The sequence below is a fragment of the Cynocephalus volans genome, chromosome 12, assembly GCF_027409185.1.
Source record: "Cynocephalus volans isolate mCynVol1 chromosome 12, mCynVol1.pri, whole genome shotgun sequence".
In the NCBI taxonomy this organism is placed as follows: Eukaryota; Metazoa; Chordata; class Mammalia; order Dermoptera; family Cynocephalidae; genus Cynocephalus; species Cynocephalus volans.
In genome coordinates, this window is record NC_084471.1 from 96,190,513 (window position 1) to 96,204,803 (window position 14,291).

The 14,291-nt window shown below is 38.0% G+C and overlaps 1 protein-coding gene across 1 annotated transcript in view; it reads left to right on the plus strand.

The window, feature by feature from the left end:
• Positions 1-14,291, plus strand: part of SLC15A5 (solute carrier family 15 member 5) — a 92,340-nt gene that overhangs the window by 30,461 nt on the left and 47,588 nt on the right. Inside the window, 2 exon segments of the mRNA XM_063115578.1 lie at positions 8,127-8,289; positions 8,292-8,344. Coding sequence (XP_062971648.1) covers positions 8,127-8,289; positions 8,292-8,344 — 216 coding nt within the window.

Sequence of the window (14,291 nt, forward strand, 5' to 3'; positions counted from 1 at the left end):
GGTGATTTTACTTCTTCTTTTCTGATTTGCATGCCTTTATTTCTTTTTCTTGTCTAATTGCTCTGTCTTGAACTTTCAGCACTATGTTCAACAATAATGACAAGAGTGAGATTCCCTGCCTTGTTTTTGATCCTAGAGAAGAACTTTCAGTCTTCCCCATTGAATATGATGTTAGCTGTGGGCTTTTCCTATATGACTTTCAGTATGTTGAGGTAATTTTTTTTCTATTCCTAGTTTTTTTAGTGTGTTTCTTTTTTATCATGAAGGGGTGTTAAATTTTGTCAAATGCTTTTACTGCATTCTTGTGATGATCACATGGTTTTTGTCCTTCATTTTGTTAATGTGATGCATTACATGGATTGATTTTCATATAGTGAACCATCTTTGAATTCCTGGTATAAATCGTATTTGGTTGTGGCGTGTGATCTTCTTAATGTGCTGTTGAATTTGGTTGGCTGGTATTTTGTTTAGGATTATTGCATCAATATTCATCAAGGATACTGGTTTGTAGTGTTCTTTTCTTGTCTTATCTTTATCTGGTTTTGATATCAAGGTAATGCTGGCCTCACAGAATTTTGGGGAGTGTTCCCTTCTCTTAAATTCTTTGAAGGAGAATTCTTTGGTGTCAGTTCTTCTTTAAGTGTTTGGCAGAGTTGTCCAGTGGACTATCTAGTCTTGGGCTTTTATTTGTTGGGAATTTTGGGGTTACTGTTTTGATCTCAATGATAGGTTTTATGTGTCTAGGAATTTATCCATTTCTTCTGGGTTATTCAATTTGCTGGTTTATAGTTGTTTACAGTAGCCTCTTATAATCGTTTTCATTTCTGTGACATCAGTTGTAATATCTCCTTTCATTTCTAATTCTAGCTATTGGAGTCTTCTTTCTTTTTTTCTTAGTCTAGCTAAAGGTTTGTCAATTTTGTTGACCTTTTCAAAAAACTAACATTTGGTTTCATTGTTTTTCTAGTCTCTATTTTGTTTATCTCTGATTTAATCTTTATTATTTCCTTCCTTCTTTTGACTTTGGATTTAGTTTGTTCTTTCTATAGTTCCTTAAGGTATAAGATTAAGTTGTGAAATTGAGGTCTTTCTTCTTTTTGAATGTAAACATTTACCATTATAAACTTCCCTCTTAGTAATTAATGCTTTTCCCAGATTCCATAAGTTCTAGTATGTTGTGTTTTTGTTTTAATTTGTCTCCAGATGATTTCTAAATTCCTTTGTGATTTCTTCTTTGATCAATTGGTTGTTTAAAAGTGGTTTGTTTTGTAGTCTCTCTTTTATAGATTTTTAGATTTTTATATTTTGAAGATATTAACCCTCTGTTTATGACAAAAGTTGCAAATATTATTCACTTATCATACATGTTTTTAATTTGATTCTTGTATTATTCCACCCATGAGTTATTTACTTTTGTTTGTTTAATTGTTTTCTTTTGTTGGGGTTATGTTTATAATAAAATTTATCAAACTTCTTTCTAATTGCTTCTAGATTTTGAGTCATGGTGGAAAAGTTTTACTCCCTTCCAAATTATAAAAGAATTCATTCACACTGTTTGTAGGATTCATATTATTTCTTTTTTTTTTTCCTGCCTTTACATCTCTGACCCATTGGTAAATTATATTAAAATGGGTTTAAGAATGAATTCTATGTTATCTTTTTTCCCCACATTACCATCAAGTTATTCCAACATCACTTATTAAAAAGTCCATGTTTTTTCCACTGACTTGAGATGCCATCTTCATTATATACTTTCACTTGCATTTCTGGAGTTTCTATTCTGTTCCATTGGTCAGTCTATTTATTCAGCTTATTTAACTCTGAGTTTAATTTCTAACATATTTTCCTTTTACTACCACCACTGCCTCTACTACTTGTCTATACAACTACTACCAATAGCAATGCTATGAGTTGTATTTTTAAAACTTAAGCACACTGGAGCTAGCTGGTTTGCCCACTTGGCTAGAATGTGGTGCTAATAGCACAAAAGTCCAGGGTTCAATCCCTGCACTGGCCGGAGAACAAACAAAAAAAATTAAGCATATCCACCAATGTTACTTTATTTTTACCATAGGTCAGAGGGAAGAGCACCACTGTATTCTTTTGCAGATTAGACTCTATATGCTTTACTTGCCTCTGCTCCATGGCACCTGATCATATCTTTGCCATTTCATTTGCCATACATTTTGAAATGATCTATTTATGAATACAATTAGAATTCTTCTGTCTAACAAATATATGGAACATAGTAAGTGCTCAATCAGTGTTTATTATTGTTGAGCTAAGTGCAGAAACTGAGACATAATTCAATTAAATGACTTGCTCAAGACCTCATGAAAAATAGCTGAAATGGAAACAGAACACAGCCTAATTTTTCTTGGGCTATGGCTCATTCTAGTACACCACATACTGAGGCAGTGAAGTGTTGCTTTGCCTCACACAGGATGATGGAGATGCAAAAAGGATTACTCAAAGCCCATCTCTTCTGAGCAGTGAGACACACTGAAGGAGTTAATTTCCCAGAACCCTCAGGAGAGAGGCATTCCTCCTTTGGGAAATTAACACTGAACTGGGATTCTGTCTCAGTATTTATCCTCCAGGCCAGAAAGTTACAGAAAAAGAACATAGGTGGGGTTATGACTAAGTATAGTTTAACAACAGAGGCTGGTAACATCAGTGAAATAACAAAGTGACACTCCATAATGCAATATAGTTTAACAACAGAGGCTGGTAACATCAGTGAAATAACAAAGTGACACTCCATAATGCAATTTGCAAAAGGTTAAGTTAATCCACCAACAAAATCTTGTTCTTAGCAAACATTTTCTTTCCCTACAGCAATTTCCTTAGTATGTTTACATAACAGTCAAGTTACTTGTCTGTCCTTGAGCCAGCAACTTTGCTGTGTTACAATTCTATATCTACAACAGAGACTTTAGCCTGGGGAAAGCTTCCTGTCTTTTGCAAACTTAACATTTCTATATGCAATTTTTAAAGATTAGGTTATGCCTGAAACTACAGGGCTTTGGAGGCTAGGCCCTGTGAAACATATTTGCTTTATAAATGTTAGTATACTCCACATTGAAGCGCTGAAAATATTGCCCCTACCCTTGTTTCTTAGAGCTTATTTAACTTGGAACATGGAACTATGTAGCATCCATCTATTTGCTTACCAAGCTCCTATTTGAAAATATATTCATCTGAATACAGAAGTAATTATTATCCAAGTAATACAGATCTATATAATCAACTCTGTTTACTGCCAGCCTATCACAGTCCATATATTACATATTCTAACATGTAATAAGGTAGTATTTCTCTGGACATTAACAAGAAAAAACCTTATTACCTGAAAGTATAATTAGCATAAAAAATGTTCACCACTGGTTTACTTTACATGTGGCTCTATAAAATAAATATTTGGGGGTTGTTTCTGGTTTTTTATTTTATTTTGTTTACTATTTCCAAGTTATAAGATCACTCAACTACGATGAAGTAAAACTCTGTCTTCCCTCTGGCAAAGTATATAATCCTTATTTTGGCTTATTCCTCTCTGATGGCTAAATTGGAAATTCCTCAAAGCTGTAATTCAAAGCCATAGGTGACCTTAAAGAAATGATTTTTTATATGCTACCTTTTATTTTAAGGTAACTTTTCAAATGTAGACCATGCATTCCATTACGTTTAGCTGTCAAGCATGGCCTTCATTTGCATTTCTTCCCACTGCTATAATTTTGAGAACTGGCAGGTGACCAAAGAAGAAAAAATGTGCATCTACCATCTACAGTGCAATGTAGGCTTTTTTTTTATTGTAATTAAGTAGCATAGATATTCATGATTAGATCAAGGTCAGAGGAGCAGAACATCAGAACCAAGGACTTAAAGGTACAAAGAACAGGAAAATTGCTTTCTAAAAGTTTTTTTTTTTTTTTTAAATAGTGATAGCTACAATCTTTAGGTTTTGCAATAAAACATTTAAAATAGCTCATCTGTTTTATTTTAAAATGTGCACGCCTGGTGTGTTTGCCGTGCACATTTAACCCAGAGCTTGAAGTCTCAGTTGAATTTCTCATTCCCGTTTTTTTTCTACTTCCCATTTCTGCTCCTGATGCAGAAAAGCAATTTGAGAATTATAATGACAATGGATTTTTTTTTAAGGCTGAGTTTACATGACACCCAAAATTATTTGTATAGAAGGCATGAGTTCTCTATTAAATCTAAGGGATTAATCCAAGCAGGCGGTATTATGTTTAAACGTAATGTTTTCAACAGGATATCCATCCTAACATTCAGTATAACTGCGGTTTCGTAGGACACCTGCCACTCCCCTTCGGTAGACAGATGACTACACAGTTCTTTTATTGCACTCCCTAACTGGCTTATTGGCTCCCTCTCAGTCCATCTGATCAATTTAGGTTATTACTTCCCTGTCCTCCTTCCCTCTCACTTACAACGCTTCTAGCACGTTGTCTACCTCTTCTCAGTCTCCTTGACTAACTCTTTTCCTGTGATAAGTTCCTAACTGATCTGGGGCCCTAGGATTCATTCCAGAGACCCCCATCTCTTCTCTACCCACTCTCTTTCCTTATGTAATCTCTAGTTCCATGGTTTTTAATGTCATCTATACACCAAACACTCAATGTCATATTGACCTCTCTCCTCAATTTCACATTGACCTTGAAAAACATATATCCTACTTATTGTTTGACATGTTGACTTAGTTATCTAATAATTTCTCAAACTTAACCTGACCAAAACTCAACTCCTGATTCACCTAACTGCAAACCAGCTTCTAACTTGTGTTCTCCCTCTCAATACGAGTCACCAACTCCTAGTTGTTTAAGGAGAAAAAAAGTATTCACTCAAATATTTCCATTTCTTTACCCCATTTCCACATCAGAAAGTTCTATTGATTTTTCAAAAATACATCCCATTCTACTCACTTCTGTTCACTGTTACTCTATTTCTAGTCCAAGTCACCACTGTCTCTTGCCTGTCTCCTAGTACTCTCTCTTGTCCCCTAAAATCCATTATCCTCACAGCTACCAGGGTTCCAAAGTAACTTTTTAAAAATCTACATCATATAATATCCCTGCTCTGCTTAATACTTCTTAATGGTCTCCCACAATACTAAGAAAAAACTTCAAGCTCCTTACCTTGGCCTGTGTGGTCTGACCTCTTACTACCCCTTAGACCTCTTCTCCCATTTCTTTTCTCCAACTGAGCTGCTGCCTCACTGGCCTTTACTATGGCTGAACCTCTCCCAGCTCATTCTACTTCATGACATGCCTGGCATATGTTTTCTCTAGGACTTCTTGCCAACTTCCAGTCATTCAGTCCTCAGCTCCATGTCAACGCTTTAGGAGGTCTCCTCTACACCCTACCCCACAATGGGCCTCTATCATAGCATCTCATTTAGTTTTCGTCACAGAACTTGCCTAATAGTTTCCTGCTTGCAGTGTCTCCCCCACACAAGGAAGAATTAGGAGGCTATGAGTCTTGTCCAGTATTATATTCCCAGGGCCTAGAACTGTCCCTGGCTCATAGCTGATACTCAACAAATATGTTGAATAAAGGAACGGTTGCATTCACATTTCTTTGGCATCAATTATGTGTACTTGCTGTGCTAACCAGAGTTTTAGACCTCATTCATACTTAATCGTTACTTGTTTTTTGACCATTTTTTTCTGCTGCTTCATATCACTGTATCAGATACAATTTTATCTGTTTAAATAAATTCATTTTTCAAAGTTTATATTCAGTTGAAGCCTGGTCCATGGAGAAGTGTTGATCTATGAACTGTTTGTTCTGGATATGCAACAAAATAAATGCCCATACTGAGAGAAAACAGATAGAAATATTTATGGAAATTTCCACTTTATATCTGATTAATCTAATAATAAAAATGCCAGAGCTTACATTTTTTATGTCTTTGTGCATTTTATTTTATTTTTTAGGTATTTTATTTTTTTTGTATTTGCAAATGTATTAATTATGATAGTTGAGAAATTTTTAAAAAACTGATTTAACACAGTTAGTTTGAGAAGCACTAATCTAAGCTACCTCTCCCTAGCAGTAATAGAATAGTGATACTTAATTGTTTAATAATATTGCAGGTATCAATTTATCTCTCAACAAGCAGTAATTTGTTTATATATAAAAAAAGATAATGAGTTTAAAACATTATATTCAAGTGTCTGAATTTTAAAAATTGGGGGGAAATTGGGAAAAATATCTTTGGAAATAATCTTGCATCCTGCAAATAGTTATCATTTTCTAATAAAGCCTATTTGAAAGTATAGGGTAATTTGGATCGATGCTAATAATAACTGCACTACCTCACAGCACTCTTTTGCAAGAGTGGAGCAGAAAACAGGCTGGTGAGAAACAGAGACAAAATTGTAAGGAAATGTCAGGAAGTTAAGCCTCCTAGTCCAGGCCTGTTCAGCTTTAGTTTCTAGACTGTTCATCAACACGTTCTCGGTTGTCATCTTTCTTAAACATTAAGTAAACTAATTGAAATAGGTAGGAAAGTCTCATAACAGAGCAGTTTTTTCAGCAATAATTAAGAACTGTCCCTATTACTTCTTTCTTTCCTAAGAGACACAAATCTTGGCCACTGATAGGTGCCCCTTGGCCTTATCAGTCCCTGTGCCTTAGTCTATGTCTGGCAATAGTGACTAAGGAGAGGCAATATTGACTATAGATATGAGCCTATCTAGTGCCAGCAGTTATCCCGACACACTTTCGCGTGACCTAAACACACTTCACGAAGGCCACCAAAGAGCTACAGCTCCAATCATTCTTGGTCACTACCAATTTGGGCTGAATTTGATTCAGTGTCTTAGAGGTGAAAGCCTTCATATTCAATTACCAGGCCCCCAGCTTCCTCACTTAATCAAAGGCTGACATAATGGGTCTATTACAACTCTTAAAGAAAAGACCAGATCAAATCAATATAACTGCTTTATAACCGTAAAAAGAAATATTAATAAATATTCTTTATTTAAATACAAAACCAATATTCTATGGCATTTAAATGAATTTGGTGAAAACGTATTTCATCTAGAATTTTATTATAGGAAACTTGAACACAATCAAAATGACAATCAAACTATACTTTGAGTTTCTATAGCAGCCTTCTTCAAAGAAACTCAAACGTTTTCATTTTTATTATGCCATTTATCCTGCAACCATGATTTGGTGTCTGTATAATTTGTGGAAGGATGTATCTGGTCAAAAGGAGTGCTATGAAAAATTGTAATGATCATGATGGCACAGCTGAACTGCTAACTAAACGGGAGTCTCTTATCTGTCATTGTATCAGATGTCCTAATGGAGTTAAAGAAAAGGTGGAATCTGAAAGATCATAAAAGAAGCAACAATGAGGTTGCAAATCACTAGCAGAAAGTGACTGCTAACATCTGAAGCAATAAAATGCTTCTGATGCTAAAGCGCCAGCCATATAAACCCAGAGGAAACTACTAGAAAAGTCAAAAGCCAACTAATCCAATCTGAACTTTTAGTGACACTATCAACATGTATAAAGTCATTTAAAGAGTTCAAAGTTTAACTTTATGTCTGAAATGCAAGGATAAAGTCAAAGCAGAAAAGACATTTCCCTTCATCTCCATGTCAAAATAAGAAATCACCCTCCACCTGCCAAGTAAGGTGAGGAATATTCATATAATGATTTATGCTAAAATATATATATATATATATATATATATATATATATATAGTACTAGTTCTTTGTGTTAAGGATGTAAAAGTAAGTTCAGGTTATCTTATTCATTAATGAGTTAAAGTCAGGGACTTCTGAGAGATTCTGAAATCTTTGACTTTGGTGTTTTATTTTGTCACCTTTCTTCCCTTTTTAATATGTTCCCATTGATCTCACCTTTTTCATTTTTTACATCAGCTGTCAGGCACCACCTTGGGCTGGTCATCAGGATGCCAGAATCCTTGTCAGAAGCTTGTTCCTTTGAATCCAACCCCTTGGGTGCTAAAACCTTCTCAGCCACTTTACTGCCCTTCATCCCTGCAGTTGTGTCTTTCTGACTGGCATTTTGGAAAATTGGAGAATGATGCCTATACTAATACATAATGCCTCCAATTACTTGCAGGCTGCTCCCTCCTGAACAACTTTTGGGGTGCTTGTCAATGCCCTGAAAACATGCCACCTGAAACATTGCCATCTTGGCAGAGATGTGGCAAGCTGGTTAGACCACACCAAGGGAAAAAATGGTGGTTGCTGCATGGAGATCCATGTGGAAGACAGAATTTTTTTCCCTTTTTCCCTCTCTTCATCTTTCAGCTCCTATACAGAATGTGTATGATGCAGGTAAGGAAAAGCAATAAAAATACCACCCCAACAACAGCAAAGTGATTATGTATTTTCACCCCAACAAGTGCTTTTTATACACTTCCACAAAAGCTTCTAATCATTACAGGCTCTGATTTCAGGAGCTAAGTGGGGTCAGGCAGCAGCATACCTGAGGAGACCCTGAGCAAGTGTTTCTTTTGAAGAACTAAAATGTCTGTCCACAGGTGCAGACAATACTTCCAAATGCATAGTCATATGGCATACAGCACACAAAGTATCAAATCTATAGGCAATTATTAAACGTCCTTAAAGGCCAAAGGTTTTGCTTTCTTCCCTCATTAAACCTTTAAAGTGTAGTACTAACAAGTAGCTAAATTGACTGATTTGAGTACCACCTCCACTGTACTCTTAAGTATAAGTACTAATGAGCAAATGACTCTCTCTCTCTCCACCCTCTCTATTAGTACCATGGAGAGTCAGCTACTATGCTCTGAGGAAATCAGAGGGAAAACACTAAGCCCAAAGTATCTTTTATAGATAAATGTGATTTTAAAATGTTTTACATGTGGTTATGGTCAAAGACTAACTTATTTATGGAGAAAAATAAGTGATTATAAAAGTCTTTGAACCAATTTGAGACTTCCTTCATTGCTAAACCTCAACTTGGAATTTAGAAGGCTAATGAGTGAGTTATATTTATAAATCATAGAACAATTGAGTTATAAAGAGACTTACAGATTAACTTCTCAACCACTTCATTTGTTAAAAAGGAAACAGGCTTAGAAAAATTAAGTGATTCTTTTTAGGGGTGGAGGGCAGGTCAGTGTTAACAGTAATAAAAGGAAAAGCAGAATCTACCCTCTGACTCTCAGTACATGCCTGCTCCTCTAAACCAGGGCTAGCAAACTATTGCCTGCAGGCCAAATTCAGTCCACTGCCTATTTTTGTACATCCCTCAAGCTAAGAAGGTTTCTACACTTTTATATGGTTGAAAAATTCAAAAGAAAAATAAAATGCTGTGGCACATGAAAATTATATGAAATTTAAATTACAGTGACCATAAATAAAGTTTTCTCAGAACATCAGAACATAGCCACACTCATTGGTTTGTCACGTCTATGTCTGCTTATGCATGAAAACAGCAGAGTTGAAGAGTTGCCACAGAACCCAAGTGTGGACATATTTCCTATCGGGCCCTTTACAGAAGGGTTTGCTGATGCCTGGTCTTAAGAATGCATCAAAGCTCTTCTAATTCAGGAGATTCAACCTCCCTCTTACTCTACAATAGTAGCAGGCACAAAAATAAAGTACAGCAGAAATATTACCCATATATAGGTGGGGTATAATATCATAAGAACATTAATATTGTAAGACTATCTTAGAATGGAGAAATCAAGAATAAAATTAAATGGTCCCTAGCTAGCCTCAAAACTTACTGAGAAAATAACACAGATTACTGATTCCTTATCTTCATAGTACAGTGACACCTAATCTTTCTTTCCACTAAGTTTGAGCCTTCTCTGCAAACTATCATTTTTTAAAATTTAACATAAATTACAATAAATTTTGATAAAGTATTTTTAAGCATATTACCAAATCTAGACGCCCAGTTTATTACCAAGAATAAAAACTAATACTTATTGATCACCTATTGTTTTAGTCTGTTTTGTGTTGCTATAACAGAATTACCTGACGCTGGGTAATTTATAAAGAAGAAAGGTTTATTTGGCTTATGATTCTGGGACAGCTGCGTCTGGCACAGGCCTCAGGCTGCTTCTACTCATGGCGGAAAATGGCAGGGAGCCAGTGGGTACAAGCAGATCAAATGGCGAGAGGAAGTAAGAGAGAGGAAGCAAGAGAGAGAAGCAAGAGAGAGAGAGAAGGTGCCAGGGTCTTTTTAAGCAATGAGCTCTCGAGCTCTGGCAGGAACTAATAGAGCAAGAACTCGCTCATTAATCCCCCCTCCCCCAGGGAGAGCACTAATCCATTCATGAGGGATCCACCCCCATGACTCAATCAGTTTCCAACACTGCCACATTGGGGATCAAATTTCCACATGAGTTTTGGAGGGGACAACACATCCAAACTCCATCATTCCGCCCCTGGCCCCCCAAAACTCATGTCACTCTCACATACAAATGCTATCCCAAAACTCTATCCCAACAGTCCCGAAAGTCTTAGCTTGCTCCAGCACCAACTTAAAAGTCCAAAGTCTCATCTGAGACTAAAAGCAAAAGTCCTTCCAGCTGTGAACCTGAAAAACAAAACCAAATTTATCTACTGCCAAGATACAATGGTGGAACAGACATTGGGTACACATTTCCATTCCAAAAGGGAGGAATAGGCCAAAAGAAATGAAAAACAGGCCCCAAACAAGTCCGAAATCCAGCAGGGCAGACATTATGTCTTAAACCTCCAAAATAATCTTTGACTCCAAGTCCTGCATCCCGGGCACAATTGGGCATCTGGGCCCCCAAAGCCTCAGGCAGCCTTGTTCCCACAGTTCTGCCAGGCATAGCCCAGTGGGCCATGCTGGTGCCTGTGGCTTTTCCAAGCCTATGTTGCACGTTACCAGTGGCCCTGCAGTTCCAGGGTCCTGGAGGCAGCCCTGCTGCATTGGCTGTGCTAGACATTTCCCTGGCGGGGGCTCTCTGTGGGGGCTCTGACACCACTTTTCTGCTCAGCATTGCTATAGTAGATGACCTCTGTGGTGGCTCCGCCCTTGCGGCAGGTCTCTGCCTGGGCTTCCAAGCTTTTCCATACATCCTCTGGAATCTGGGTGGAGGCTGCCATGACTCTACTGCTCTCACGTCCTGCCGGCCTGCAAACTTAACACAACTTGGATGCCACTGATGTTTTGGGCCTCTACACTCCAGGGCTGCTGTGGGAACCACACTTGGGGCTGTTCCAGCTGGAGAAGCTGGGTTGCAGGGAGCAGGTTCCCGAAGGCAGCTGCAACCCAGGTCTGTCCTCTGGGACAACTCAGTCCTTCTAGGCCTCAGGGCCTGTGATAGGTGGGGCACTCTTTCAGACTTCTCAAATGCCTTTAGGACATTTTTTTCATTGTTCTGGTTCTTAGCATCTGGCTGCCTCACCACCAAGATGATGTCTTTAGCAACCATTTTATCTGCTTCACCCTTGCATTGTTCTCCAGCTCTCTGCTTCTTTACTGCATGGCCAGGCTGCAAAGTTTCCAAATCTTTACGCTCTGCTTCCATTTTAAATTCTGGCTTCATGTTATGCCTTTGCTGCCATAACTTAGAGTAGGCAGTTAGAAGTAGCCATGCAGCATCCTGAATGCTTTGCTGCTTGGAAATTTTTTCAGCCAAATGCTCTGGTTCACAACTCTTAAATCCCACCTTCCACAAAGTCCAAGGGCATGGACACAATGCAGCTAGGTTCCTTGCTATGGTGTAGCAAGGGTTATCTTTTGTCCAGTTCCCAATAAGCTCCTCATTTCTATCTGAGACCTCATCATCTGCCTGGTCTTTACTGTTCACATTTCTATCAACATTCTGGTCACAACTATTTAACCAATCTCTAAAATCTTCCAAACATTCTCTCATCTTTTTGTCTTTTTCTAAGTCCTCCAAACTCCTCCAACCTTTGCCCATTACCCAGTTCCAAAGCTGCATCCACATTTTCAGGTATCTGTTTAGCAACACCACACTCCTCAGTACCAATTTTTTGTTTTAGTCCGTTTTGTGTTGCTATAACAGAAATACCTGAGACTGGGTAATTTATAAAGAAGAGAGGTTTATTTGGCTTACAATTCTGGGACAGCTGCATCTGGCACGGGCCTCAGGCTGCTTCTACTCATGTTAGAAAGTGGCAGGCAGCCAGCGGGTACAAGCAGATCACATGGCAAGAGGAAGCAAGAGAGAGAGAGAAGGTGCCAGGGTCTTTTTAAACAATGAGTTCTCATGGGAACTAATAGAGCGAGAACTCACTCATTAATCCCCCTTCCTCCAGGGAGAGCATTAATCCATTCATGAGGGATCCGCCCCCATGACTCAATCAGTTTCCAACACTGCCACATTGGGGATCAAATTTCCACATGAGTTTTGGAGGGGACAACACATCCAAACTCCATCACCTATTATGTGTCATAGCTTCTAAAAGGTGGCATCAAAGCATCTAATTTAATCCCTACAGCAAGCCTACATGGCTGTTACTATCATCCTAAATCTGGAGCTCAGAGACACTAAGTTACTAAGTAACTTGCAACTTGCTCAGGGTCATCCGACCTCAGGGCTGGTATTAAGGCCCATGCTTTGCTATTACTCACAATGCCTCTCTTGCCCTGGGTTAAAAACCCCTGATACAGACTATGCAGGTTCCAAAGTTATATACCATAATGTTATGCTAGAAACTTCTCCAGGGAGGCAGAGGAAACTTCCAGTGAGATAGGCTATGACTGGATTTTTGTCCCCAGATGAAATAATACCAGTACCAAGGCGACCAAAGTACAAAGAATAAAACATCATAGAATTCCATATTTTAAATTTAGTAGCCATTATTGACCTTCAATTCCAAGACATACATTTAAAATATGTTGATATTAAGGCCGATGAGGTTGCCATTTGACATTACTGGCCACTCAAAGGTGAAAATAAATCTCTATTGACAGCAATTATTTCTGAATACTCATAAGCTTGTATGAAATAAAAGTATTTAAAATTTTAAAAGGGATGATTTTAGAACTTGAGGCAGAAGCAGAAATGATTTCAAGCTTTCCAGACACTGGAGCCTTTTCTTAGATTAGGCAATATATTAACATTGCTTCACTAAAGATTAATAGTACATTCGCCACATTATTAAGTTAACAGGTTTCTGTGTCTGTGATTCATGCTGATAATAACTTTATTCCTATCAACAATAATTCTCATTTGAAATCAGTAACAGAAACTTCCAGGTTGTGCTGGGAGCCTTTCAGTCTTAGAGTTGTTCTGCTGACAGAACTTTTTTTTTTTAAAACAAACAAACAAACAAAAAACACATCATTCATTTCCCTCTGATTGGGGAATCTGGGCTTCAATATTTTATTAAAGGGCAGAACTAGCTAATGCTTCCTTCACTCCTGCCATCTGTACCCAACCAAAGCAACCCTTGTTTACTATCCTAAGGGTCAAACAAAAGATTGGAAGGTAAATTATCACCAGGACATGTTTTAAATAGATAGAAAGAATCTCGGTGAAAATATAGTTCTTTCCTGTATTTAGGCAGGTAACAAAGCAATAGGATCTTTTTACAGCTGTCCTAACTCTCTGACTCTGTTCCTCCTTATCCCCTCTCAAATTGTACAATTGATTATAGAGAAAGGGTTGGTGAGGTTTCAAATGGGAAGTTATCATCTGCACTTTTGAGGAGGGCTGCTCCCCAGGGTTGGTGGGAGGGCACGGATCCTAATGCTGTTCTTCAACTGCAAGAAAAATAGTTTGGAAAATCCACTCCTCAGGAGGACTTGGTTGACTTTCTCTCCAGGTCACTCAGTAGCTTTGCATGCCACAGGGAATCAGAGAAATGCCATATGCTGCTAATGATAATGATGAAGATGTGGTGATTGTAGCAAAGCTCATGAACTAGAAAAGGGAGGAGATGCCTCCTTTCACGTGACACCATGCCTCTGGTTTTTTTTTTTTTTTTTTTTTTTTTCTTAAAAGATGTTCAGTAAGGGGATCTTAACCCTTGACTTGGTGTTGTCAGCACCACACTCTCCCAAGTGAGCTAACCGGCCATCCCTATATAGGATCCGAACCCGTGGCCTTGGTGTCATCAGCACCACACTCTCCCAAGTGAGCCATGGGCCAGCCCTGACCATGCCTCTGTTTTGACATTATAACCTACCAAGAAGGTTGGAATACATGAAGAGGCTCCAAGATAGCATTAGGGTTTTAGTTAGCATTGGGGTTATTTTAAAAATACAGAAATTCTAACAATACATTGACGGTTTGAGGTGGGGTGG